Here is a 25,578-nt window from a genome sequence, read left to right as displayed (position 1 = left end):
GTGCAATGGCAGTGAGACAAGTGCATTCTCAGTGAACGTTGGCATGAAGCAAGGATGTATAGTTGTGCCGACTTTGTTCACCTTCTTCATGGGTGTTGTACCACAACTCACTGAAAAGAACATGCCAAACAGAGTAGGCATATGCTATAGATTCAACAGCAATCTGTTCAATCTGGGGAGCCTACAAGCTAGGTCAAAAATCAGCCACACCTCAATAGTAAAACTTCAATACTCCAAAGATACGGCTGTGTGCTCATGCTCAGAGGAGGGTCTGCAGAACCTAACTGATGCCTTGTCTACCACTTATAGCTGGCTTGTTCTCATCCTAAACACAAAGAAGACAGAAGTTCTCTATCAACCAACCTCTGCAGCCACTGCGAATGCACAACCATGCATCAATGTTAATGGTGAACCTCTACAAACAACCAACTGTTTCAAGTATCATGGCAGCCACATCTCATCAAATGCTACAGTTGATGATGAAATTGCACACAGAATCAGCAGCGCTGCTGCAGCCTTCAGCTGACTGAAAAATCGCGTCTTCCAAATCCACAACATCAGGCAGCGCACCAAACTGCTAGTCTATAATGTGATTATGCTGCCATCCCTGCTATATGGATGCCAAACCTGGTGGACTTACAGGCAGCATCTCAACATGCTTGAAAGGTACCATCAAAGATGTTTGCGGAAAATCTTGCACATCACCTGGACTGACAGGCATACAAATCTGAGCGTCCTGGAGCAAGCTGAGAGCACGAGCATTGAGGTTCTCATCATCAAAAGCAGACTCAGATGGGCTGGTCATATAGTCCAAAAAGATGATTGTTTAAAAAAAAAAAGGTTTTTACAGTCAGCTTGAAGTTGGAGAGAGAAAAGACGGAACACCGAAAAAAAGATTCAAGGACTTGCTCAAGGACACTCTGAAGCGCTGCAACATTGACATTAATAACTGGGAAGAGCTTGGCTGCAATGGCGGTGTGCAACACAAGAAGGCGTCAAACACTACAAAGAGAATCAACGATGGCACGAAAGCGGGAACTAAGAAAAAAGAAAAGCCGCCGCAGAACTGGCAGCTACAACAGTGATGGAACTCCCAAGCATCTACAGATGCCCGGTTTGCAGCTGCCTGTGCAGGTGGCGAATTGAGCTGCACTCGCATGAGCAGATGCATAGACAATGACTGTCTCTGATGACCCTTTCCTCGGCTTCGAGGAGGTTGTGATACTAGGCGGTTGCTACATATGTGGTTGCTAAGGTGTTGGTAGGTGATTGCCAGATTGTCACAAAAGTGTTTGGAGGTGGTTGCTTAGCTAGGGTGTTGCGAGGTGGTTGCTAAGGTGTTGCTAGGTGATTGCCAGGTGGTTGCTAGGCTAGGTGGTTGCAAAGCTGTTGCTAGGTAGTTGGTAGGTGATTGCCAGGGCATTGCAAAGGTGTTGCTAGGTGGTTGCTAAGGTGTTGCTAAGTACTTGCTAGGTGATTGCCAGGGTGTCACAAAGGTGTTTGTAGGTGGTTGCTTGGCTAGGGTGTTGCGAGGTGGTTGCTAAGGTGTTGCTAGGTAGTTGGTAGGTGATTGCCAGGGCGTCGCAAAGGTGTTTGTAGGTGGTTGCTTGGCTAGGGTGTTGCGAGGTGGTTGCTAAGGTGTTGCTAGGTAGTTGGTAGGTGATTGCCTGGTGGTTGCTAGGCTAGGTGGTTGCTAAGGTGTTGCTAAGTACTTGCTAGGTGATTGCCAGGGCGTTGCAAAGGTGTTTGTAGGTGGTTGCTTGGCTAGGGTGTTGCGAGGTGGTTGCTAAGGTGTTGCTAGGTAGTTGGTAGGTGATTGCCAGGTGGTTGCTAAGGTGTTGCTAGGTAGTTGGTAGGTGATTGCCAGGGCGTTGCAAAGGTGTTGCTAGGTGGTTGCTAAGGTGTTGCTAAGTACTTGCTAGGTGATTGCCAGGGTGTCACAAAGGTGTTTGTAGGTGGTTGCTTGGCTAGGGTGTTGCGAGGTGGTTGCTAAGGTGTTGCTAGGTAGTTGGTAGGTGATTGCCAGGGCGTCGCAAAGGTGTTTGTAGGTGGTTACTTGGCTAGGGTGTTGTGAGGTGGTTGCTAAGGTGTTGCTAGGGAGTTGGTAGGTGATTGCCAGGGCGTCGCAAAGGTGTTTGTAGGTGGTTACTTGGCTAAGGTGTTGCGAGGTGGTTGCTAAGGTGTTGCTAGGTAATTGGTAGGTGATTGCCAGGGCATCGCAAAGGTGTTTGTAGGTGGTTGCTTGGCTAGGGTGTTGCGAGGTGGTTGCTAAGGTGTTGCTAGGTAGTTGGTAGGTGATTGCCAGGTGGTTGCTAGGCTAGGGTATTGCTAAAGTGTTGCTAGGTAGTTGGTTGGTGATTGCCAGGGCGTTGCAAAGGTCTTGCTAGGTGGTTGCTAAGGTGTTGCTAAGTACTTGCTAGGTGATTGCCAAGTTGTCGCAAAGGTGTTTGTAGGTGGTGCTTGGCTAGGGTGTTGCGAGGTGGTTGCTAAGGTGTTGCTAGGTAGTTGGTAGGTGATTGCCAGGTGGTTGCTAGGCTAGGTGGTTGCTAAGGTGTTGCTAGGTAGTTGGTAGGTGATTGCCAGGGCGTCGCAAAGGTGTTTGTAGGTGGTTGCTTGGCTAGGGTGTTGCGAGGTGGTTGCTAAGGTGTTGCTAGGTAGTTGGTAGGTGATTGCCAGGTGGTTGCTAGGCTAGGGTATTGCTAAAGTGTTGCTAGGTAGTTGGTAGGTGATTGCCAGGTGGTTGCTAGGCTAGGGTATTGCTAAAGTGTTGCTAGGTAGTTGGTTGGTGATTGCCAGGGCGTTGCAAAGGTCTTGCTAGGTGGTTGCTAAGGTGTTGCTAAGTACTTGCTAGGTGATTGCCAAGTTGTCGCAAAGGTGTTTGTAGGTGGTGCTTGGCTAGGGTGTTGCGAGGTGGTTGCTAAGGTGTTGCTAGGTAGTTGGTAGGTGATTGCCAGGTGGTTGCTAGGCTAGGTGGTTGCTAAGGTGTTGCTAGGTAGTTGGTAGGTGATTGCCAGGGCGTCGCAAAGGTGTTTGTAGGTGGTTGCTTGGCTAGGGTGTTGCGAGGTGGTTGCTAAGGTGTTGCTAGGTAGTTGGTAGGTGATTGCCAGGTGGTTGCTAGGCTAGGGTATTGCTAAAGTGTTGCTAGGTAGTTGGTAGGTGATTGCCAGGTGGTTGCTAGGCTAGGGTATTGCTAAAGTGTTGCTAGGTAGTTGGTTGGTGATTGCCAGGGCGTTGCAAAGGTCTTGCTAGGTGGTTGCTAAGGTGTTGCTAAGTACTTGCTAGGTGATTGCCAAGTTGTCGCAAAGGTGTTTGTAGGTGGTTGCTTGGCTAGGGTGTTGCGAGGTGGTTGCTAAGGTGTTGCTAGGTAGTTGGTAGGTGATTGCCAGGTGGTTGCTAGGCTAGGTGGTTGCTAAGGTGTTGCTAGGTGATTGCCAGGGCGTTGCAAATGTGTTGTTAAGATGTTATAGGTGGTTGCTAAGCTGTTGCTAGGTGGTCGTAATAAAATGGATGGTGCGTGCGGGCGTTCCTAATAAATTCAGATGTACCGGAGGCTTTATTCTTTCACTCTCTGTGTGCCATTTTCTCCACTGAAATGTACCGCGCCCAAGAAATCTGAAAGTGTGGCGACCTGCCCCGACCTGCCCCATGAGTCACAAAGTAATGCTGTGAAGGTACTGTGTATCAGGACCCAACAGTGTATATACGGTATTATCATTACAGCGTCACACTGGGAAACAGTATTATATATAAACTGTTGGGTTTCTAACATAAAGTGATCAGGCCAAACTGAAAAGCACATGCAGTGCGCTTTGGTGAGAGATGATGTTTTCCACACGTAGAGCCGCCTCAAAAGTCGTGCCTGTGCAGTGCGCATGCTCAGTAGTAGTCCGCGCGCCGCACTTGTGAGAGTATGCCGTGCGCTCGTGTGTCAGTGCGCATGCTCACTGCGCTCTACTGTCCGGCAGAGTGCGGTGAGTCGGCGGGTGTCGGAGGGACCGCGGGAGCTGAGCGGGATGTCTGCGCGTCTCTCGCTGTCTCTGTACCGCCTGCAAGCGGAGATTGAGCGCAGCAGGGCTGAGTGCCAGTGGGACAGAATCCCGACTCTGGTGGAGCAGCTCGCGGCTGCTCGCTTCCACGAGGACGGTAAGTGATGGGCGCAGTGTGGCTGTAATGTGCGGCACAGTGCTGCAGACAGTGCTCCCTGTGAACTTTGTACTTTGTTGTTGTGAAACTGCTGTCAGTCGCATTGCTTCAGTTTTCCGCTCCACTGTGACACAAGTGCGCGTGTCAGAAGGGTGTTGTGTTTGTATAACTTAGAAAAAACTTTTTTTCCCCTTCCTGGTCTGTGTTGACTAACATGATGTGTCTCAACTGTGAACAGACTGACAGCATTTGAAACTTTTCAGTCTGATATGTTGCACAGGACAGAACACACACACACACACACACACACACATTGCTGTAGTTAAACAATACTGTCTCTAATTTCCGTGTTCTCGACATTTCAAAAATAAAAGGTGGTGGCGGGGGTTTGGGGGCCGCCTAGGCCCCCAACTGGCTCCAGGGGCCAGAGCCCTGGTAGAAAGAAGAAGAAACCTTTATTTGTCACATGCACACTTCAAGCACAGTGAAATTCATCCTCTGCATTTAACCCATCTGAAGCAGTGAATACACACACACACAGAGCAGTAGGCAGCCACACCAGAGCACCCGGGGAGCAGTCAGGGGTCAGGTACCTTGCTCAAGGGCACCTCAGTCCAAGGCCACCCCACGTTAAAGTGCATATTCTGGACCAGTTTCGTGTTTTTTTTTATATGAAAGTATGCCCCTTTACACACTCATCCAGAAGGGTAAGTTTGCACAAGGCCATCTGTCTACAGCAGAAAAACAAAAAAAACCAAAACGGGTCTGGAAAAATCCCAAGGGAGTCTGGAGCCAGATTCGTGACGTTACCTGCGGAAGCGCCAGCAGGCTGCGTGAGCTTTGCACGGTTTCAGTGCACAGCCTGTGTAGACCAAGCGCTCCCATTTCTCTCTCATTGTCCGGTCTTTTGGGAAACGATGAGTACTAATCCCATCATAATTGGTGTTGCTACTGTACACCCTCCTATGATACATCTGTTAACCATTTTAATAATTACGTGATAACGTTGAAGAAATTTGCAGAAAACCACCAGGTCGTTTTCTCATAAACAAACCAGCGCTGATGTACGGTAGGATTCAGAGGGATGCGTCCCGCAGATGACGTCACAAAAATCAATGTTTGCCGGGAAATCCAAATGCCAAGTTTTTTCAGAGGCGGACCAATTCGCCTCAAATGGCTTGATTTCAACTGAATTTTTCTGGTATTGCGCAAGGTAAAAAAATTGCAGAGAATGCAGAATGTGACAGATATTTGACCAAAGTTTAATATAAAATAGGAGAATTACATTGATCTTGCTCCTGAATTTACCCGTGATATGCACTTTAACCTAACTGCATGTCTTTGGACTGTGGGGGAAACCGGAGCACCCGGAGGAAACCCTCACAGACACGGGGAGAACATGCAAACTCCACACAGAAAGGCCCTCGCCGGCCGCTGGGCTTGAACCCAGAATCTTCTTGCTGTGAAGCGACAGTGCTAACCACTACACCACCGTGCCGCCCCATTGTTAAAATAATTTTACAAAAAATTAACACATTCTTACTGTACATATCATCTTTATTGTCAATGTGAGACTCATTTGACATTTCAGTTGAGACTGATGCGCATCCCTAAATTAATTATATGTTTTTCTGTGTGTGAAAAATAAATGAACTTCCATGCAGAAACAAAATACCCAATTACAATAAATGCATGCATTTTTTACAATACACATAATTAATGTTAATTGGGTGAAACCTCTACAATCCATGCATAAGCTGGTGCGCGTGCCTGAGACTGGCACTACAAAGCCACCCCGGCCTCCGTAGTTCGGGTCCTTTGACCCAGGAACCTGGAAGTCCTGCAGTAAACAACCACAGGGAGGCAATGGGAAAATACAGCTCTCGCCTACACAATCACAGATACGTAAAATAAAAGACCTGAACTTAACTTATGTGTGTGTGTGTGCTGTTATATGATTACCGTAACTGCGTATGGTCAGAAAAGACGATAGATAAGCGTAACCGTTGCACAATAACGCTACAAACACTCGCAAAGTTATTTAGCTGCTGGCTAGCTGCAGCTTGTAGCTTCCAGCGTTACTATGTGTCAGTATAGTGTAATGCGGTGCGGTGTAGTGTAACGCAGGGATAGACCTCAATCTGCACAGCTCTGTGTCACAATCTGTATGCAGCCAGCCGGATGGTTTTCTATTGCAATCGCGTGGCCACTTCAGGTAGCCCCGTATGCATTCGTTTAATGGTCTTCTGCGTGTTAAATAGTTAAAAATTATAGTAAAACGAATACTTTATGATTTATTTGGTGTATACTGATGAAGTTATGTGTTGTTGGGTTTTTTTTGGCCAAGGGAAGGGCGGCAGGCCAGAATTATAACATGGCGGTGCGCCACTTTTAAACGCGCCCGTGGAGAACACTGCAAGGGAAGAGTGGCGGGCCAGAATTATAACATGGTGGTGCGTCACTTTTAAAAGCGCCTGTGGAGAACACTGCAAGGGAAGAGTGGCGGGCCAGAATTATAATGTGGCGGTGCGCCACTTTAAAAGCACCCGTGGAGAACACTGAATTTGTAGAACATGAAGTACTGGAACGGGCAAAGGTGCCATAACTTATAGACACAACAGGGCTCCAAGTGCTTCACTTGACGCAGCGCAGTAGTGTTGAATGCAATCACAGACCTAGAGCTTATAGCGTAAGTAATGAAAACCAGAGCAAAGGATTGCATCCGTTTCAGTCATGCTGTGGGAGGACTGGAGGAGGCAACTAGAGAAGCCATTGCCTAATGGAAGCAGCTTTGGGAACAAAAGGTCACCGGTTTGATTCCCTGGACCAGCAGGAATTACTGAAATGCGCTTGAGCAAGGCATCTAACCCCCAACTGCTCCCCAGGCTGCCCTGGGTATGTTGTACATCGCTCTGGATAAGAGCGTCTGCTAAATGCCTGTAATGTAATGTAACTGGACATTCAGGATGTGTTAAGCTTTATCATATGCTTTCACACTCATAAAAAACATTTTGCTCAGCAAACTGGGTTTAACAAAAGCACATCATGCCTTTTAAAGAACGAATATCTTCTTCTTCTTCTTCTTCTTTCGAATGCTCTCGTTAGGGGTCACCATGGCGAATTATCATGAGCTACATATTTGACTTGGCGTAGGTTTTTACACCAGATGCCTTCCTGACGCAACCCTCCCCAGTCTATCTGGGCTTGGAACCAGCACTAAGTGTACACTGGCTTGTGCAACCCCAGTGGCTGGGTATTTTACCTCATTTGCATTTGTTTGAACTGTGGGAGGAAACCAGAGCACCTGGAGGAAACCCACACAGACACAAAGAGAACATGCAAAACTCCACACAGAAAGGCCCCCGTCAGCCATGAGATTCGAACCCGGAACCTTCTTCGACAGTGCAGACCACTACACCACATAACATGAATATAACAACGTGAATGCCATTTTCAATTTGTAAAAAATCACTTTCTTGCTTTCCTAATTATCCAAGTTACAGTGGTGCTTGAAAGTTTGTGAACCCTTTAGAATTTTCTATATTTCTGCATAAATATGACCTAAAACATCATCAGATTTTCACACAAGCCCTAAAAGTAGATAAAGAGAACCCAGTTAAACAAATGAGACAAAAATATTAGACTTGGTCATTTATTTATTGAGGAAAATTATCCAATATTACATATCTGTGAGTGGCAAAAGTATGTGAACCTCTAGGATTAGCAGTTAATTTGAAGGTGAAATTAGAGTCAGGTGTTTTCAATCAATGGGATGACAATCAGGTGAGAGTGGGCACCCTGTTTTATTTAAAGAACAGGGATCTATCAAAGTCTGAGCTTCACAACACATGTTTGTGGAAGTGTATCATGGCACGAACAAGGGAGATTTCTGAGGACCTCAGAAAAAGCGTTGTTGATGCTCACCAGGCTGGAAAAGGTTACAAAACCATCTCTAAAGAGTTTGGACTCCACCAATCCACAGTCAGACAGATTGTGTACAAATGGAGGAAATTCAAGACCATTGTTACCCTCCCCAGGAGTGGTCGACCAACAAAGATCACTCCAAGAGCAAGGCGTGTAATAGTCGGCGAGGTCACAAAGGACCCCAGGGTAACTTCTAAGCAACTGAAGGCCTCTCTCACGTTGGCTCATGAGTCTACCATCAGGAGAACACTGAACAACAATGGTGTGCATGGCAGGGTTGCAAGGAGAAAGCCACTGCTCTCCAAAAAGAACATTGCTGCTTGTCTGCAGTTTGCTAAAGATCATGTGGACAAGCCAGAAGGCTATTGGAAAAATGTTTTGTGGATGGATGAGACCAAAATAGAACTTTTTGGTTTAAATGAGAAGCATTATGTTTGGAGAAAGGAAAACACTGCATTCCAGCATAAGAACCTTATCCCATCTGTGAAACATGCTGGTGGTAGTATCATGGTTTGGGCCTGTTTTGCTGCATCTGAGCCAGGACGGCTTGCCATCATTGATGGAACAATGAATTCTGAATTATACCAGTGAATTCTAAAGGAAAATGTCAGGACATCTGTCCATGAACTGAATCTCAAGAGAAGGTGGCTCATGCAGCAAGACAACGACCCTAAGCACACAAGTCATTCTACCAAAGAATGGTTAAAGAAGAATAAAGTTAATGTTTTGGAATGGTCAAGTCAAAGTCCTGACCTTAATCCAATCAAAATGTTGTGGAAGGACCTGAAGCGAGCAGTTCATGTGAGGAAACCCACCAACATCCCAGAGTTGAAGCTGTTCTGTACGGAGGAATGGGCTAAAATTCCTCCAAGCCGGTGTGCAGGACTGATCAACAGTTACCGCAAACGTTTAGTTGCAGTTATTGCTGCACAAGGGGGTCACACCAGATACTGAAAGCAAAGGTTCACATACTTTTGCCACTCACAGATATGTAATATTGGATTATTTTCCTCAATAAATAAATGACCAAGTATAATATTTTGTCTCATTTGTTTAATTGGGTTCTCTTTATCTACTTTTAGGACTTGTGTGAAAATCTGATGATGTTTTAGGTCATATTTATGCAGAAATATAGAAAATTCTAAAGGGTTCACAAACTTTCAAGCACCACTGTATCCCCACAGTTGTGTAACTTAGTTTCCTTCCCATTTCACAGTTTGCTCTGCTCACTGTGGCAGTTAGGTGTCCTTTAGAAATCCAAAAATGCACACATAGCACACGGTTGAATTTTATCACCTCTTCTGATTTTTTTTTCTTCTATGTAATCACCTTTGTTTACTTCTTTAAGAAACAGAACCAGCTGCTATTTATCACCATATCCATGATGCATGATGTGATTGATGGTAAACTCTGATTATTTGTTACAGTTGGTTATTATGGAAAGTGTTACAGAGCTGCATTGCTTCATGGGGATCAGCCATATGCCCTCACAGTTTCAAACACTATTACATATTTATATCATTATGCAAACATTTGGTCCTTTACAAAGGGCTAAAATGCTTGCTTTACTATCTTGGTGAGGAATTTGCATTAATGAGCATTACTGTAGATCAGGGGTTTTCAAAGTGTGGGTGAGTCAGCCCCCCCTCAGAGAGCAAATAAACAACAGCGCTCCCCCTCAAAATTTTTGTTGTTGCTATACTTAATGTTCCATTCGTATTATTTTTTAAAAAATGGTTGTTGTACACGGGCGGCACGGTGGTTAGCGCTGTCGCCTCACAGCAAGAAGGTCCGGGTTCGAGCCCCGTGGCCGGCGAGGGCCTTTCTGTGTGGAGTTTGCATGTTCTCCCCGTGTCCGCATGGGTTTCCTCCGGGTGCTCCGGTTTTCCCCACAGTCCAAAGACATGCAGGTTAGGTTAACTGGTGACTCTAAATTGACCGTAGGTGTGAATGTGAGTGTGAATGGTTGTCTGTGTCTATGTGTCAGCCCTGTGATGACCTGGCGACTTGTCCAGGGTGTACCCCGCCTTTTGCCCGTAGTCAGCTGGGATAGGCTCCAGCTTGCCTGCGACCCTGTAGAAGGATAAAGCGGCTAGAGATAATGAGATGAGATGAGATGAGATTAAAATTGAGTGATATGTTAAATATTAAGTTATTACTGAAAAACTATTGATTAAAAAAACAGACACTGAGAAATGGTCCTATAAACAACTTTACCAATATAAGAGATTACCAAGACTACAAAAATGCAGAAAAATAGGCTTTACTTATCCAAATGCACCTCATCTCTCATCTCATTATCTCTAGCCGCTTTATCCTTCTACAGGGTTGCAGGCAAGCTGGAGCCTATCCCAGCTGACTACGGGCGAAAGGCGGGGTACACCCTGGACAAGTCGCCAGGTCATCACAGGGCTGACACATAGACACAGACAACCATTCACACTCACATTCACACCTACGGTCAATTTAGAGTCACCAGTTAACCTAACCTGCATGTCTTTGGACTGTGGGGGAAACCGGAGCACCCGGAGGAAACCCACGCGGACACGGGGAGAACATGCAAACTCCACACAGAAAGGCCCTCGCCGGCCCCGGGGCTCGAACCCAGGACCTTCTTGCTGTGAGGCGACAGCGCTAACCACTACACCACCGTGCCGCCCCCCAAATGCACCTGTTGGTTCAAAAGTTAAAGTGCATAGAACCTCACAGCACAACATGAAGTTACCTTAAAATATAATATAAATGCCTCAGCTTTCATGTAAGAAAAAAACACTATTAATACTAGTACTGTGTGCAGGCAGTCTCTCCTGAAGACTAGAAGCAACCAATCTGGCAACACTGCGCGCATGCTGCTTCTCTTGAATGTATAGACAGTTTTCACATGACGTCACAGAGTCGGGGATTCCCTGGTGGTGGCCATCTTGGAGGGCAAGCTTACCGTACGGGTCACTGAGCACACATTGTAGCGCGCGAGTTACATTCATTTATATATTATTTACATTTATTTAAAGCTTGCAATGGTGCAAAATTGTTGTATTCACGGCTGTCGTAATAGGTCAGATGATGAAGTCAAGCGGAGCTTTTATGGAATTCCCACTGTACGGGAGCACGAAGGCGAGCAAACAAAGAAACTCAGCATACAAAGGAGAAATCTATGGCTTGCGAGAATTAACCGCAAGGATTATCAGCCTTCCAAACACAGCAAAGTCTGCTCCGATCATTTTATAAGTGTTAAGTTGTTTAAATAAACAATCAATTGTGTTTAAGTTTGTTTTTGGAAACCAAAACATCATGTGAACAATCTCTGGAGAATGCCTGACTGGAACCGCTGAGTGTACGTTTACACTGTAATGTACACTTAATATCGCTCGTTTGTCACGTTTCTATGAAACTTGTCACTTCACTCACGCAAGGGTCATTTTTGAAAAACATTTTAGGTCTATTCTGTAGTCCTGAGTGGTGTGCAGGACTGCGCAAATGTGCGCAGCTTCCCGATTTAAACTGTTTTTTTCTCATCCTTATACTTCCTGTTTCATGGACTGTAACGGATTTGCTTATTTAGTAATTTTAATACAGAATTTACTTTGAAATTATAATCAGACACTCCAACGCCCCCCCTAAAAAAAAAAAAAATCGGATCTGCGCGATTCAGGCGGCATCCGCCAAAAGGCGCGCTGTGAATATATAAAGTTGTATATATCAGACAGCCTTTAAAGTTTGATGAAGTCAGTTTCAGGCTTTGGAGCAGGCTTTGGCAGTTTCAGGCTTTGGCAGCCCTGCATAGTCACTTGAAAATGCATCTTTGTCCACTTTGTAGGGGTCAAATTCCCCCAATCAAGGCCAGTTTGGCTGCATACCGTGAGATGTGTATCTATATACTTCTGTTTGCTTGATATTGCTGACATTGGTCTTTATTTTAGAAAACTGACTATATAACTTCATAAATTCGTCCGAGATAACGTAGCCGGTAGTGGCGATGGTCCGTTTTGTTTGCCCTCCAAGATGGCGGCTCGGGGGCGTTCCCCGGAATGCCGTGACGTCAGTGAAAACTATCTATACACGGAAGTAAGGCGGAAGGTAGTTTGTCGACGTCACCTCAAGACGACGCCAACGATTGGTCAAATTTGCGGGAAGGTTGCGGTGATTGGATATAATTGCAACGCCGCCCTGAATTCGCAGGGATTGGTTGAATTTGCAAATCGCAACATCGCAAAATCCTGGAGGCTCTGTTTTTTTTGCTCGGCCCAGACTCTGTCTCCTCACTCACTGTAGCTTTAGGTACTAAAAATCGATCCATTTTGTCTCTGGCGAAGGCTAGCTGAAGTTCGCTAAATGTCCGCAATAGTAACTTATTCTGGTTTATATTTCCTCACGTTGCGCCCCCCAGGGGAGGCGCGCCCCACACTTTGAAAAGCCCTGCGTCTAGATAAACATGGTACTGCTATTACTTCAGTTGAGGATAGAGTTTGTTATTGTAGTAGTTCTTTCCAGTTTTTGTATTTTCTTTTCGTTAAAAAAGCAATTTTCTCCACAGGGACCAAGTACACTACCGTTCAAAAGTTTGGGGTCACCCAGACAATTTTGTGTTTTCCATGAAAAGTCACACTTTTATTTCCCACCATAAGTTGTAAAATGAATAGAAAATATAGTCAAGACATTTTTCTGGCCATTTTGAGCATTTAATCGACCCCACAAATGTAGAAACTCAATCTGCTCAAAGGAAGGTCAGTTTTATAGCTTCTCTAAAGAGCTCAACTGTTTTCAGCTGTGCTAACATGATTGTACAAGGGTTTTCTAATCATCCATTAGCCTTCTGAGGCAATGAGCAAACACATTGTACCATTAGAACACTGGAGTGAGAGTTGCTGGAAATGGGCCTCTATACACCTATGGAGATATTGCACCAAAAACCAGACATTTGCAGCTAGAATAGTCATTTACCACATTAGCAATGTATAGAGTGGATTTCTGATTAGTTTAAAGTGATCTTCATTGAAAAGAACAGTGCTTTTCTTTCAAAAATAAGGACATTTCAAAGTGACCCCAAACTTTTGAACGGTAGTGTAAATGTCAGCACAATGGCAAATTTGTCATATACAGTGACCTCCATGATTATTGGCAACCTCTGTAAAGATTAGTAATAAGGGATAGAAAAAATTCACCTTTTGGTGAAGTCGCTTCATCTCACACTGAAAAAAATGAGAAAAATCCAACCTTTAATTGAAATAAATTTATTCAGAGAAAAACAAATCCCTCATCAAGAGATAATTATTTTCAACAAAAACACATGTCCCACTATTATTGCAGGGCTTTCCACTAAGGCTCATACTAGCCAGCCATGACAAATAAGTAGCCAGCTGGGGGGGGAGTAAACACAAAATAAACTCCTGTGCACGCAGTTCCCAGGATTAAATGTATTTTCCACAGACCATTTATTTATTCACTTTACTCAAATACAAAGTAAAATGGCAGTAAATCTTCTTTCTTTTCTTGCGTATTGCATCATGAGGCGTTCCTGGCTTGTAAATCTCTTATTTTCGGTGCATGACACATTCACGCGGGGCGGCACGGTGGTGTAGTGGTTAGCGCTGTCGCCTCACAGCAAGAAGGTCCTGGGTTCGAGCCCCGGGGCCGGCGAGGGCCTTTCTGTGTGGAGTTTGCATGTTCTCCGCATGGGTTTCCTCCGGGTGCTCCGGTTTTCCCCACAGTCCAAAAACATGCAGGTTAGGTTAACTGGTGACTCTAAATTGACCGTAGGTGTGAATGTGAGTGTGAATGGTTGTCTGTGTCTCTGTGTCAGCCCTGTGATGACCTGGCCACTTGTCCAGGGTGTACCCCGCCTTTCGCCCGTAGTCAGCTGGGATAGGCTCCAGCTTGCCTGCGACCCTGTAGAAGGATAAAGCGGCTAGAGATAATGAGATGAGATGAGACACATTCACGCAGCTGAGCATGCTATGAATTAACAACGACAACGGTCTGCAGTGGCGGCTACACAATTAAACACTCAGCGAACATTTCTCCATTTGTGTATGAAAATACACTCCAACAACTCAGTTTGGTTTCCTTTACAACCAACGGTGTCTTTTGATGCCAGCACGTAATTGAACGAGAGAAGACTGGTTTACCGGAGACAAAATAAGCGTTATCTCTGCTTCTGTTCCCTCCGACACACTACTGCCTCCGCCGAGTGCGCGCGCACACCGCATGTCGGGGCCGCGGATGAGTTACTCTCCCTTGATCAACGAAGTCTGCAGGGAATTTGTGGTTATTATCGGTACAAACAGCGCGAATCACAACTTAAATGAGTGCGGTTCAGTTTGACATTGTCAGTCCGTTAGATAAACATTTAATTTTATTAAAATCGAAAATTAATATTTAGAGCCTGTGGGCTACAAAAATAATAGCCATTAAAGTAGCCGGCTGGACTTAATTGTGTAGTTGGCTGTATGGCCGGCAGCCGGCGCTTGTGGAAAGCCCTGTATTGGCACCCCTGGAAATTATAGTGAACACAGTGTAACCCCTTTAAATTGTACATTTTTGAGTTGATTGGAGTGTGTAGGAACTTTCAAGCTGTAATTCATGACTTCCTGATTAACTGGGGAACAAATATGAGGTGATAGAAAGGCCAAATTCCCTTCGTCATCCATCAACATGGGAACGACAAGAGAACACACAAACCAAATGTGGGAGAAGTGTGTTGACCTTCATAAGTCAGGGAATGGTTATAAAAAAAAAAAAAAAGCTGCTGGACTGAAAATGCCCATTTCTACTGTTAGGGCAATAATAAGTGGACACCAAATGGAACTGTTACAAACTTGTGTAGAAGAGGACCCAAGTTTATTTTGCCCCCCCGTACAGTGAGGAGGAGGGTAAGAGAGGCAAAAAAATCCCCAAGGATGACTTGGTGAATTACAAGAAAAAGTAAAATCTTAGGGTTTCCAAGTCTCCAAAACCACCATCAGATGCCACCTCCATGCCAACAGATTATTTGGAAGGTTTGCCAGAAAAAAAGCCTTTTCTGTCAGTTAATCACAAATTTAAGCGGCTGAAGTTTGCAAAAAGCTACTACAACTTTGACTGGAACTGTGTTCTATGGTCTGATGTCACAAAAATGGAGTTTTTTTGGCAATAAACACTCAACGTGGGTTTGGTGTAAAAAGAAGGACGGTTCTAATGAAAAGAACCCGATCCCAGCTGTAAAATATGATGAAAGTTCTGTGATGTTTTGGGGCTGTTTTTCCTCAAAAGGCCCTGGAAACCTTGTTCGAGTACATAGCATCATGGATTCCATGAAATACCAGAACATTTTAAATCAAAATTTGTCTGTCTCTGCCAGGAAACTAAAACTGGGTTGTCATTGGATTTTCCAGCAGGACAATGATCCGAAGCATATGTCCAAATCAACACAAAAATGATTAACTGACCACAGAATGATGCTTCTGCCCTGGCCATCTCAGTCCCCTGACTTGAATGTCATTGTAAACCTGTTGGGGTGGGCTGAAGAGGAGAAGCACAAGAGAGGGCCGAGGACCTTGGGTGATGTGGAGAGATTGTGTAAAGAGGAACGGTCTCAGACGCCCTGCTCTGTATCTCCAACCTTCTAAAATGTTATAGGAGACTCAGTGCTGCTTTACTGGCAAAGGGAGGTGGTACAAAGTATTAAGTGCAGGGGTGCCAATAATAATGGTGCATGTGTTTTTAATGAAAATAATTATTTCTTGATGAGGGATTTGTTTTTCTTTAAATTAAAGGGTGGATTTTTTTTTCTTTTTTTCACTGCGAGATGAAGCGACTTCACCAAAAGGTGGATTTGTTCCGAACCCTTTTTACTCATCTTTACAAAGGGTGCCGGTAATTGTAGAGATCATTGTATTCCTGTTATTGTGAGGACATACAGTATGGTTCCTACTAAATGCTGAATGCATGCACACCACGCCTGTGTACTTCTCACCATTCATCTGGCTAAAGTAAACAAAGCTAATATTATTAGCCTCAGCAGTGTGATGCCTGTTATTATTCCAAACAATGAAGTGTCGAGCAAAACCTACAGCGTACACACCATGCTGTGTGATATGCTCCACTGCACTACTGCTGTGTTGGAAAACATATTTGACTTTAAGCATGGTCACAAACATCTCAGCTGTAGATGTCAAGCCATGCCAACATCAGTCGAACATAAAACTCTGAAATATCGAAACACTTTATTCTGCTGTTAAAGGAGTACGCCACCCCCAGGTGAAATTGAGTCAGTCCCTGCAGTCCCTAGAGTTGGATGAGTGAGCCAAAGCGTTTTGTAGCCGACCCAGCCATTGCCCTGATCTAGAAACGCCCCGGTTAGCTTTAGCTTAGCGTAGTCGCTGTAATCCGGCGTGTCCAGCTAGCATGTCGTTGCAAAAGTGAATCAAATAACTCAAGATTTTTTATAATTATTTCTCATGACCTGTACATTCACATCGAGTACACATATCAATGCAAATTAACACGAAGGGATTTACTAGACCAATTTATATCTGGAACTATTTCCGGCCACAGCACAGGCAAAGCACCGCTGCAGGCGCAAAGACACCACGCAGCACCTGAAAACCCTCAACTTCCGTCAATACAGCAGCGTGACTACTAAGTTCTCTGCTACTAGGCTGACACTGGTGTATTGACGGAAGTTGTGGTGCTGCGTGGTGTCTTTGCGCCTGCAGCGGTGCTTTGCCTGTGCTGTGGCCGAAAATAGTTCCAGATATAAATTGGTCTAGTAAATCCCTTCGTGGCGGCACGGTGGTGTAGTGGTTAGCACTGTCGCCTCACAGCAAGAAGGTCCTGGGTTCGAGCCCCGGGGCCGGCGAGGGCCTTTCTGTGCGGAGTTTGCATGTTCTCCCCGTGTCCACGTGGGTTTCCTCCGGGTGCTCCAGTTTCCCCCACAGTCCAAAGACATGCAGGTTAGGTTAACTGGTGACTCTAAATTGACCGTAGGTGTGAATGTGAGTGTGAATGGTTGTCTGTGTCTATGTGTCAGCCCTGTGATGACCTGGCGACTTGTCCAGGGTGTACCCCGCCTTTCGCCCATAGTCAGCTGGGATAGGCTCCAGCTTGCCTGCGACCCTGTAGAAGGATAAAGCGGCTAGAGATAATGAATGAGATGCAATCCCTTCGTGTTAATTTGCATTGATATGTGTACTCGATGTGAATGTACAGGTCATGAGAAATAATTATAAAAAATCTTGAGTTATTTGATTCACTTTTGCAACGACAATGCTAGCTGGACACGCCGGATTACAGCGACTACGCTAAGCTAAAGCTAACTGGGGCGTTTCTAGATCAGGACAATGGCTGGGTCGGCTACAAAACGCTTTGGCTCACTCATCCAACTCTAGGGACTGCAGGGACTGACTCAATTTCACCTGGGGGTGGCGTACTCCTTTAAAGGAGCAGTATGTAATTTTTGATGACTCCTGCAGCCTGCAAAGAGAATTGCAATGGCAGTGAGTGAGAACTCTGTCAAGCTTTCTCCTTTATCTCCACTCGACTCAGCTCTCTTCCAGCTGCGGGCTGGTCTAATTTCAAGTTCAGAAAAACGTACACAGAAGCCTTAAATGACGAAACGAGAGAAATCGACTCCAAGCTACTTAGAAAATATTTTTGAAATTTTATAAGCATAGATACACTTAGAATGACAAACTACACCTTTAAGCTGCACATTTGGTGGGAGAAGTATATGCCCCTGCGGGTTGGTGAATAGCGTTGTCGTACCTAATCTCGGAAGCTGATTACTATACTTGAGAGCGTCAATTAGTAGTAAGATTAGGCAGTTTGACGTGTGTTAATTAAATCTTCATGTAATTAATGGAATCTTCAGGAGTTTCACAGAGACACTTAGAAGGTGAGTAAGCTGATGGTTTAGAAGTGATTGAAGGAGCTCCATCCTGCTTCACTTGGTTCACCTGCAAGTTGATCGTGTGCAGTTATATGATCTTCTGAAAGTCGCTCTGGATAAAGGCATCTGCCAAATGATGTAAATGTAATATACTAACTGTGTTATAATCAGGCTTGTAGTACTCGAGTCCAACTTGTGCCCTAATTTTAAGGACTTGTGACTTGACTTGGACTCGGACTCGTAAATCGGAGACGAGGACTCGGATTTTTTTCTTTATTTTCTGTAACATGCCATAATAATCACGGTAGTGTAGTGGTTAGCGCTGTCGCCTCACAGCAAGAAGGTCCGGGTTCGAGCCCCGTGGCCGGCGAGGTCCTTTCTGTGTGGAGTTTGCATGTTCTCCCCGTGTCCACGTGGGTTTCCTCCGGGTGCTCCGGTTTCCCCCACAGTCCAAAGACATGCAGGTTAGGTTAACTGGTGACTCTAAATTGACCGTAGGTGTGAATGTGAGTGTGAATGGTTGTCTGTGTCTATGTGTCAGCCCTGTAATGACCTGGCGACTTGTCCAAGGTGTACCCCACCTTTCGCCCGTAGTCAGCTGGGATAGGCTCCAGCTCGCCTGCGACCCTGTAGAACAGGATAAAGTGGCTAGAGATAATGAGATGAGATGAGATGCCATAATAATTCGGCATACGTTAAGATATTTATATCTACATTAATTTTTGTACTAATTTCGTGCAAGAGTGTCACACCTGCGCGCCTTGGCGCGTGCATCAGATAGACTCTCGGGCGCGCTCTGGACAGTGCGCACACCAAGCAGACTCTCACGCATGCCATAAACGACTCGCACAGGATTAAGGTGCAATCAGCATGCCCATATAAAAACTGTGAAAGCACACTTACTTTGCGAAGTATTGAGTTGTATTGCTGACACATTACTGATCCTTATTTCCTTGTTTGGTTTCCTGATCCCTGATTTCCTATTTCTCGTCTTTGATTCTGCCGAGTCTACGATAGCCTGTTTGTACCTCGCTCGGCCTATTGCCTGTTTCACTGTTTTATGATTTTTCCTGCCATTCTGGATTGTTTACCCTCTTCACTTGTATTAATAAACACACCTTCTGCACTTACATCCATCTCCCAACCATCTCTGACAGAATACTTCGCACTCCCTGACAAAGAGAACGCACATTCACCTGTTCATACGTCATGTACTAACTAATGTTAATAGAATAGAATAGAATAGAATGCCTTTATTGTCACTATACACATGTACAATGAGATTAAAGCATCTCCAATAACAGTGCAAACAGCATGTAGAGAGAGAGAAAGAGAGGAAGGAGGGAGGAAAAAAAGGGGGGGTGTAAGGGGGGTAAGGTGCACAGTCTGAGGTGTATGTGTTGTGTTACACATTATGGAGTGAGGTATTGCACATATATTAATGGTGCTAAAACCGCCACTGTCAAAAGGTGCAGTTGGAGTGTTGGACTTGACTCGGATCAGTAGTAGACTCGACTTGAAATTTTTTTTAATGACTCGGACTTGAACGCTGAGGACTTGAGACTGGACTCGGACTCGAGGTTTAGTGACTTGACTACAACACTGGTTATAATCTTAAAGATCTTTCACCGCTGGACTTCAAACGCTACAAGTCACCCAGACTTACTACTAACTGTCTGTTTTGTGTATAATTTTTTGAGTTGTTGTGCCTCTTAAGTGTTAATGTCTATGAAACTACTGAAAAATGTTGATATTAACTTGATATATAACATCATGCGCTGTCTTTATTGCCGGACATACCAGTCTTCAGTGGAGAAGCGTAAAAACCTGGACTAAACAGGAAACACGATGTGTATACAAGAGCTCTACAATAGGGAAAAAAAAACATTTCAAAGTATGTTCTGGTTGAGCTTTGTATTTGTGCCAAAGCAAACACAACTGAAGTCATTAAATGTCATTAGAACACTCGCAGACTCTTAGCTTCAAGATGTCCTGGAAAAAAGCAAAGCAGCTTAATGGACAGTTTTTTATTATTATTATTATTATTATTATTATTATTTAATTTTTTTAATTATTATTTTTTTTAATCGGAGTTGTGTAGGTGGAGCTCAGCCATGCATTATAGGCCAGTGACTGCATGTCTCCGTAAGAGCAGAGTGGTGCTTGGGTGCTGACTTAGGACTGGATTCCTTTAATCTGATATTCATCTTTTAAAAAATGTTGAAGATGGCTGCAGTAAGAAATCACATGCATGTTGGTACTGTATTGTAACAAGGACATACAGCATTTCTTCTATTGTCAGAACGCAGGACGAAAAATGTTTCATACAAAATTATATAGAACGCAGCATCCATTATTGTGTCTTCAATTACTAGATGTTTTTATCTCATCTCATCTCATCTCATTATCTGTAGCCGCTTTATCCTGTTCTACAGGGTCGCAGGCAAGCTGGAGCCTATCCCAGCTGACTACGGGCGCAAGGCGGGGTACACCCTGGACAAGTCGCCAGGTCATCACAGGGCTGACACATAGACACAGACAACCATTCATACTCACATTCACACCTACGGTCAATTTAGAGTCACCAGTTAACCTAACCTGCATGTCTTTGGACTGTGGGGGAAACCGGAGCACCCGGAGGAAACCCACGCGGACACGGGGAGAACATGCAAACTCCACACAGAAAGGCCCTCGCTGGCCACGGGGCTCGAACCCGGACCTTCTTGCTGTGAGGCGACAGCGCTAACCACTACACCACCGTACCACCTAGATATTTTTATGATTGGGGAAAAAAAACTATATACGAGATTGTATCTCTTTTTAAGATTTTGTACTCCATGAATTAGATAACATTTTTACGTGTCATACACGAGGATACAATATATGTATTTATTTATGGACTGTTTAATTCATTCATTAACCCATTTTTGCCCAAAGATCTAATAAGTGCTGTCTGTTTTTATTTTGTTTCCTGATAGACAGTAATAGTGTATTTTGGTTTATTTTGCTGTAAGGCCACTGTGTGCCATTACTTATTCAGTCATCACTCATGCTTAGTAACACAAATAATAGAGTATTTGTCTTCCTTTTTTGAAAAAAAAAAGAGAAAGCAACTATTTCAATGAAAATAAAAATTATAAACCCACAAATAATAGATTGTTCTAGTCTGTGTTGTGCTGAATCACATGATCTCATTTTTTTCTAACTCTTTAAATTTTCATGAGACCCATTTTTATTGTACTTGTTTAGTCTTTCAATGACAATGGTTACTTTTTTTTATCCATAAATCTCACAAAGTGCAATTATCCAAATAAAAATACAAAAGTACCTTACAATTAAAATAAAAACCAAACCATGTTTTCAGATTTGGACTCAAGCTCCAGGAAAGAATGTCGGAAATAAAATTTCCAGTAACAGCAAAAATGGATCCTTCTCTCTCTCTCTCTCTCTCTCTCTCTCTCTCTCTTTCTCTCTCTCCCCCTCCATGGCGTGTGAAGATGACTATGGGTTGCTGCTCCAGGCTGAGGCTCTGTTGGAGGAGTGCCTTCTAGAGAACGTGGCTCTTCTTAAGAACTCCACTCCTTTGTCTGAACACAATCAACCCAAATTAGCCCAAGCCAAAGGCCATTTGGACAGTCTACTGAGCAGAGGATGCCTGGAGGTGTGTTACAGCATCGCATCACTGTTCTATACTGTACATACTGTATGTACGTGTGTGAAAGAGAGTCAGAGTTTATAGTCATAGTCTGTCATGTCAGTGCAATCAATGTGAACTGAACAGGACTGTTCTAGAATACTCCTTATCCATAAAACATCTATTATCTGTAACTAGCTGTACATGATTGTAAATTACTAATTATAGTGGACAAGATTTTAACCGTTAATAGCCATATAAACTCTATCTGTTCACATGATTCTTTGGCATATATTATAAATGAAAAGAAAATTTATGATACAGCATGGGTGCATCAAACACAAATATATCAGATCTAAGATTTGTTAAAGCTCTTTATTTTCCACCACCTCCAGCTTTAGTTCAAGTCATTCGATGGCATTTTTGAACAGAATGTAGTCTCTAAAGCTTCTATGTGTCAATCTTTAATATGTGGAAGTCATGTTTGTCTGTTTCTCCCCAGCCACACTACCTCAATGAAGCTTTACTACTACTGGCCAAGGTGCACTATGTACAGGGTCACTATCGAGATGCCCAGGGCATGTGTGCCCGAGCTGGCATTGAGGAATTCACCGCGGATGATAATCCCCTTTACCGTTTGCGCATGCTGGCTGAGGCTTTTGTCATCAAAGGTATGAACCGTTTAGAAATGATGCTTGGTTTTGTGAAGGCTCTGTTTTGCTAATTATATTGGATACAAGCTTAACAATCATGTAATAGGAGGTTGTTACTTAGCAGCAACAGTAACGTGTATTTACACTCAAACTAAATACTGTATTTTGTCTTTTTCTTTTTGCTGCATCCTACAACACAGCATTCATCCACGTAATCCAAGTTGCGACAAGTGCTGCAGCGGGTATAACATGCCGATACCCGTGTTAAAATGGCAGGGTTTTTTTTTTTTGTGATGTAAAGAAATGAAACCAAGATAAATTGTTAGAAACTGTTCTACCTTTATTGTGAAATTGCAGCGAATAAATCTCATCTCATCTCATTATCTGTAGCCGCTTTATCCTGTTCTACAGGGTCGCAGGCAAGCTGGAGCCTATCCCAGCTGACTACGGGCGAAAGGCGGGGTACACCCTGGACAAGTCGCCAGGTCATCACAGGGCTGACACATAGACACAGACAACCATTCACACTCACATTCACACCTACGCTCAATTTAGAGCCACCAGTTAACCTAACCTACATGTCTTTGGACTGTGGGGGAAACCGGAGCACCCGGAGGAAACCCACGCGGACAACATGCAAACTCCACACAGAAAGGCCCTCGCCGGCCACGGGGCTCAAACCCGGACCTTCTTGCTGTGAGGCGACAGCGCTAACCACTACACCACCGTGCCGCCCGCAACAAATAAATTCAACTGAAAAACAATAAGGATCATTTTAGAACAAAGAAGAAAACAGTTCAAAAACCTGGTTGCAAAGGTGTGCACACCCCTAAACTAATACTTAGTTGAAGCACCTTTTAGATTTTATCACAGCATTCAGTCTTTTGGGGTAAGAGTCATTCAGTTTGATCCGTTTTGCGATTTTTCCTTACAAAAGCTTTCTAACTCTGTTAAGAAGAAGCACTTCATCACACGCACACTTGTGAAATTCCTCTCTGCATTTAACCTGTCTGAAGCAGTGAACACACACGAGCAATGAGCACACACACATACCCAGAGAAGTGAGTAGCCATGCTAACAGCGCCCGGAGAGCAGCTGGGGGTTAGGTGCCTCGCTCAATGGCACCTCAACCTAAGGCTGCCCCACGTTAATCTAACTGCATGCCTTTGGACTGTGGGGGAAACCGGAGCACCCGGATGAAACCCATGCAGACATGGGGAGAACATGCAAACTCCACATAGAAAGGCCTCCATCGGCCGCTGGGCTTGAACCCAGAACATTCTTGCTGTGAGGCGACAGTGCTAACTACTACACCATGCCGCCCCTTTCCTGTGTTTTGATGAAGCCATTCCTTCTGTTGATTTAGAGGTGTGTTTCAGGTTGTTGTCATGCTCAAAAGTAAAATTCGTCTTCATCTTAGTTGTTTTAGCAGAAGCCTTAAGCTTTTGACCCAGAATCGACTGGGATTTGGATCTATTCATTATTCCATCCACCCTGATTAGCGCACCAGTTCCAGCTGAAGAAAAGCAGCCCTGAAGCATGATGCTGCCACCACCATGCTTCACCACTGGGGATAATGTTCTTTTGGTGATGTGTGGGTTTTTTGTGTTTGTTTTTTTTTGGGGGGGGGCAAACATATATCTTTTTGACAAAAAAAGTTTAACTTTGGTCTCATCAGACCACAATGCATTATTCCACATGGTTTTGGGAGATTGTATGTATTTCTTTTTTCAAACTTTAGTCAGGCTTGGATGTTATTTTTGGTTAAAAAAGGTTCCCGTCTTGCCACCCTACCCTGTTGCCCAGACGTATGTAGATTTCAGGAGATTGTTGTCACATGTAGGGAGTACAGTGGCATGCAAAAGTTTGGGCACCCTTGCTGAAAATGTCTGTTACTGTGAATAGTTAAGTGAGCAGAAGATGAACTGATCACCAAAAGGCATAAAGATAAAGATGAGACATTTCTTTTCAGCGTTTTGTGCAAGATTTGTATATTATTTTTGTTTTGTACAATTGGAGAGTGAAAAAAGAAAAGGAACACCAGGCGAAAGTTTGGGCACCCCAATGCATTTGAGTTCTCAGGTAACTTTTACCAAGGTTCCAGACTTTAATTAGCTTATTGAGCTGTGGCTTGTTCAAATTCTTCATTAGGAAAGGTCAGATGATGCAGATTTCAAAGCTGTATAAATTCTCTGACTCCTCAAACTTGTCCCTAAAATCAACAGCTATGGGCTCCTCTAAGCAACTCCCTCACATTCTGGAATATAAAATAATTGATGCTCACAAAGCAGGAGAAGGCTACAAGAATGTAGCAAAGTGTTTTCGGGTAGCTGTTTACTCAGATTGTAATGTTATTAAGAAATGGCAGTTAACAGAAACAGTGGAGATCAAGGTGAGGTCTGGAAGATGAAGAAAACTTTCTGAAAGAACTGCTCACTGGATTGCTAGAAAGGCAAATAAAAACCCATGTTTAACTGCAAAAGACCTTCAGAAAGATTTAGCAGACCCTGGAGTGGTGGTGCACTGTTCTACTATGCAGCAACACCTGAACAAATATGACCTTCTTGAGAGAGTCATCAGAAGAAAACCTTTCCTGTGTCCGAGCCACAAAATTCAGTGTCTGAAGTTTGCAAATGAACATCTAAGCAAGCCTGATGCATTTTGGAAACGAGTCCTGTGGACTGATGAAATCAAAATAGAACTTTTTGGCCACAGTGTGCAAAGGTATGTTTGGAGAAAAAAGGGTGCCAAATTCCAGGAAAAGAACACCTCTCCAACTCTGAAGCATGAGTGTGGATCGATCATGCTTTGGGGTTGTGTTGTAGCCAGTGGCACAGGGCACATTTCATTGGTCAATGGAAGCATGGATTCGAATAAATACCAGCAAACTCTGGAAGCAAACATCACACCATCTGTAAAAAAGTTGAAGTTAAAAAGAGGATGGGTCCTACAATAAGACGATGATCCAAAACACACCTCAAAATCTACAATGGAATACCTCAAGAGGCACAAGCTGAAGGTTTTGCCATGGCCCTCACAGTCCCCTGACCTAAACATCATTGAAAATCTGTGGCTAGATCTCAAAAGAACAGTGCATGCAAGACAGCCCAGGAAACTTGGAAGCCTTTTGCAAGGACAAATGCGCTAAAATCCCCCAGGTAAGAACTGAAAGATTATTAGCTGGCTACAAAAAGTGTTTACAAGCTGTGATACTTGCCAAAGGAGGTGTTACTAAGTACTGACCATGTCAGGTGCCCAAACTTTTGTTTCAGTTCCTTTTCATTTTTTGGTATTTTACGCCTGTAAATGATGGAAATAAAAATGTAATCTTGCGGAAAATATTAAAGAAATGTGTCATC

The 25,578-nt window shown here is 44.0% G+C and overlaps 1 protein-coding gene across 2 annotated transcripts in view; it reads left to right on the top strand.

Annotated features, from left to right (window-relative positions):
- The first annotated feature begins 3,857 nt into the window (after window positions 1–3,857).
- The window catches only part of ttc7a (tetratricopeptide repeat domain 7A), a 99,720-nt gene continuing 77,999 nt past the window's right edge, over window positions 3,858–25,578 (top strand). For both annotated transcript variants that reach the window (XM_060925601.1, XM_060925602.1), the window contains exons 1-3: window positions 3,858–4,143; window positions 21,430–21,593; window positions 22,069–22,237. In XM_060925601.1, coding sequence (XP_060781584.1) covers window positions 3,873–4,143; window positions 21,430–21,593; window positions 22,069–22,237 — 604 coding nt within the window. In that variant the 5' untranslated portion in view covers window positions 3,858–3,872. The remainder of the gene's footprint in view (window positions 4,144–21,429; window positions 21,594–22,068; window positions 22,238–25,578) is intronic.

Source organism: Neoarius graeffei, chromosome 7 (genome assembly GCF_027579695.1).
Source record: "Neoarius graeffei isolate fNeoGra1 chromosome 7, fNeoGra1.pri, whole genome shotgun sequence".
NCBI classification, from domain to species: domain Eukaryota; kingdom Metazoa; phylum Chordata; class Actinopteri; order Siluriformes; family Ariidae; genus Neoarius; species Neoarius graeffei.
Note: the sequence above shows the minus strand (reverse complement) of the source record. Positions and strands in the feature narration are given on the sequence as shown.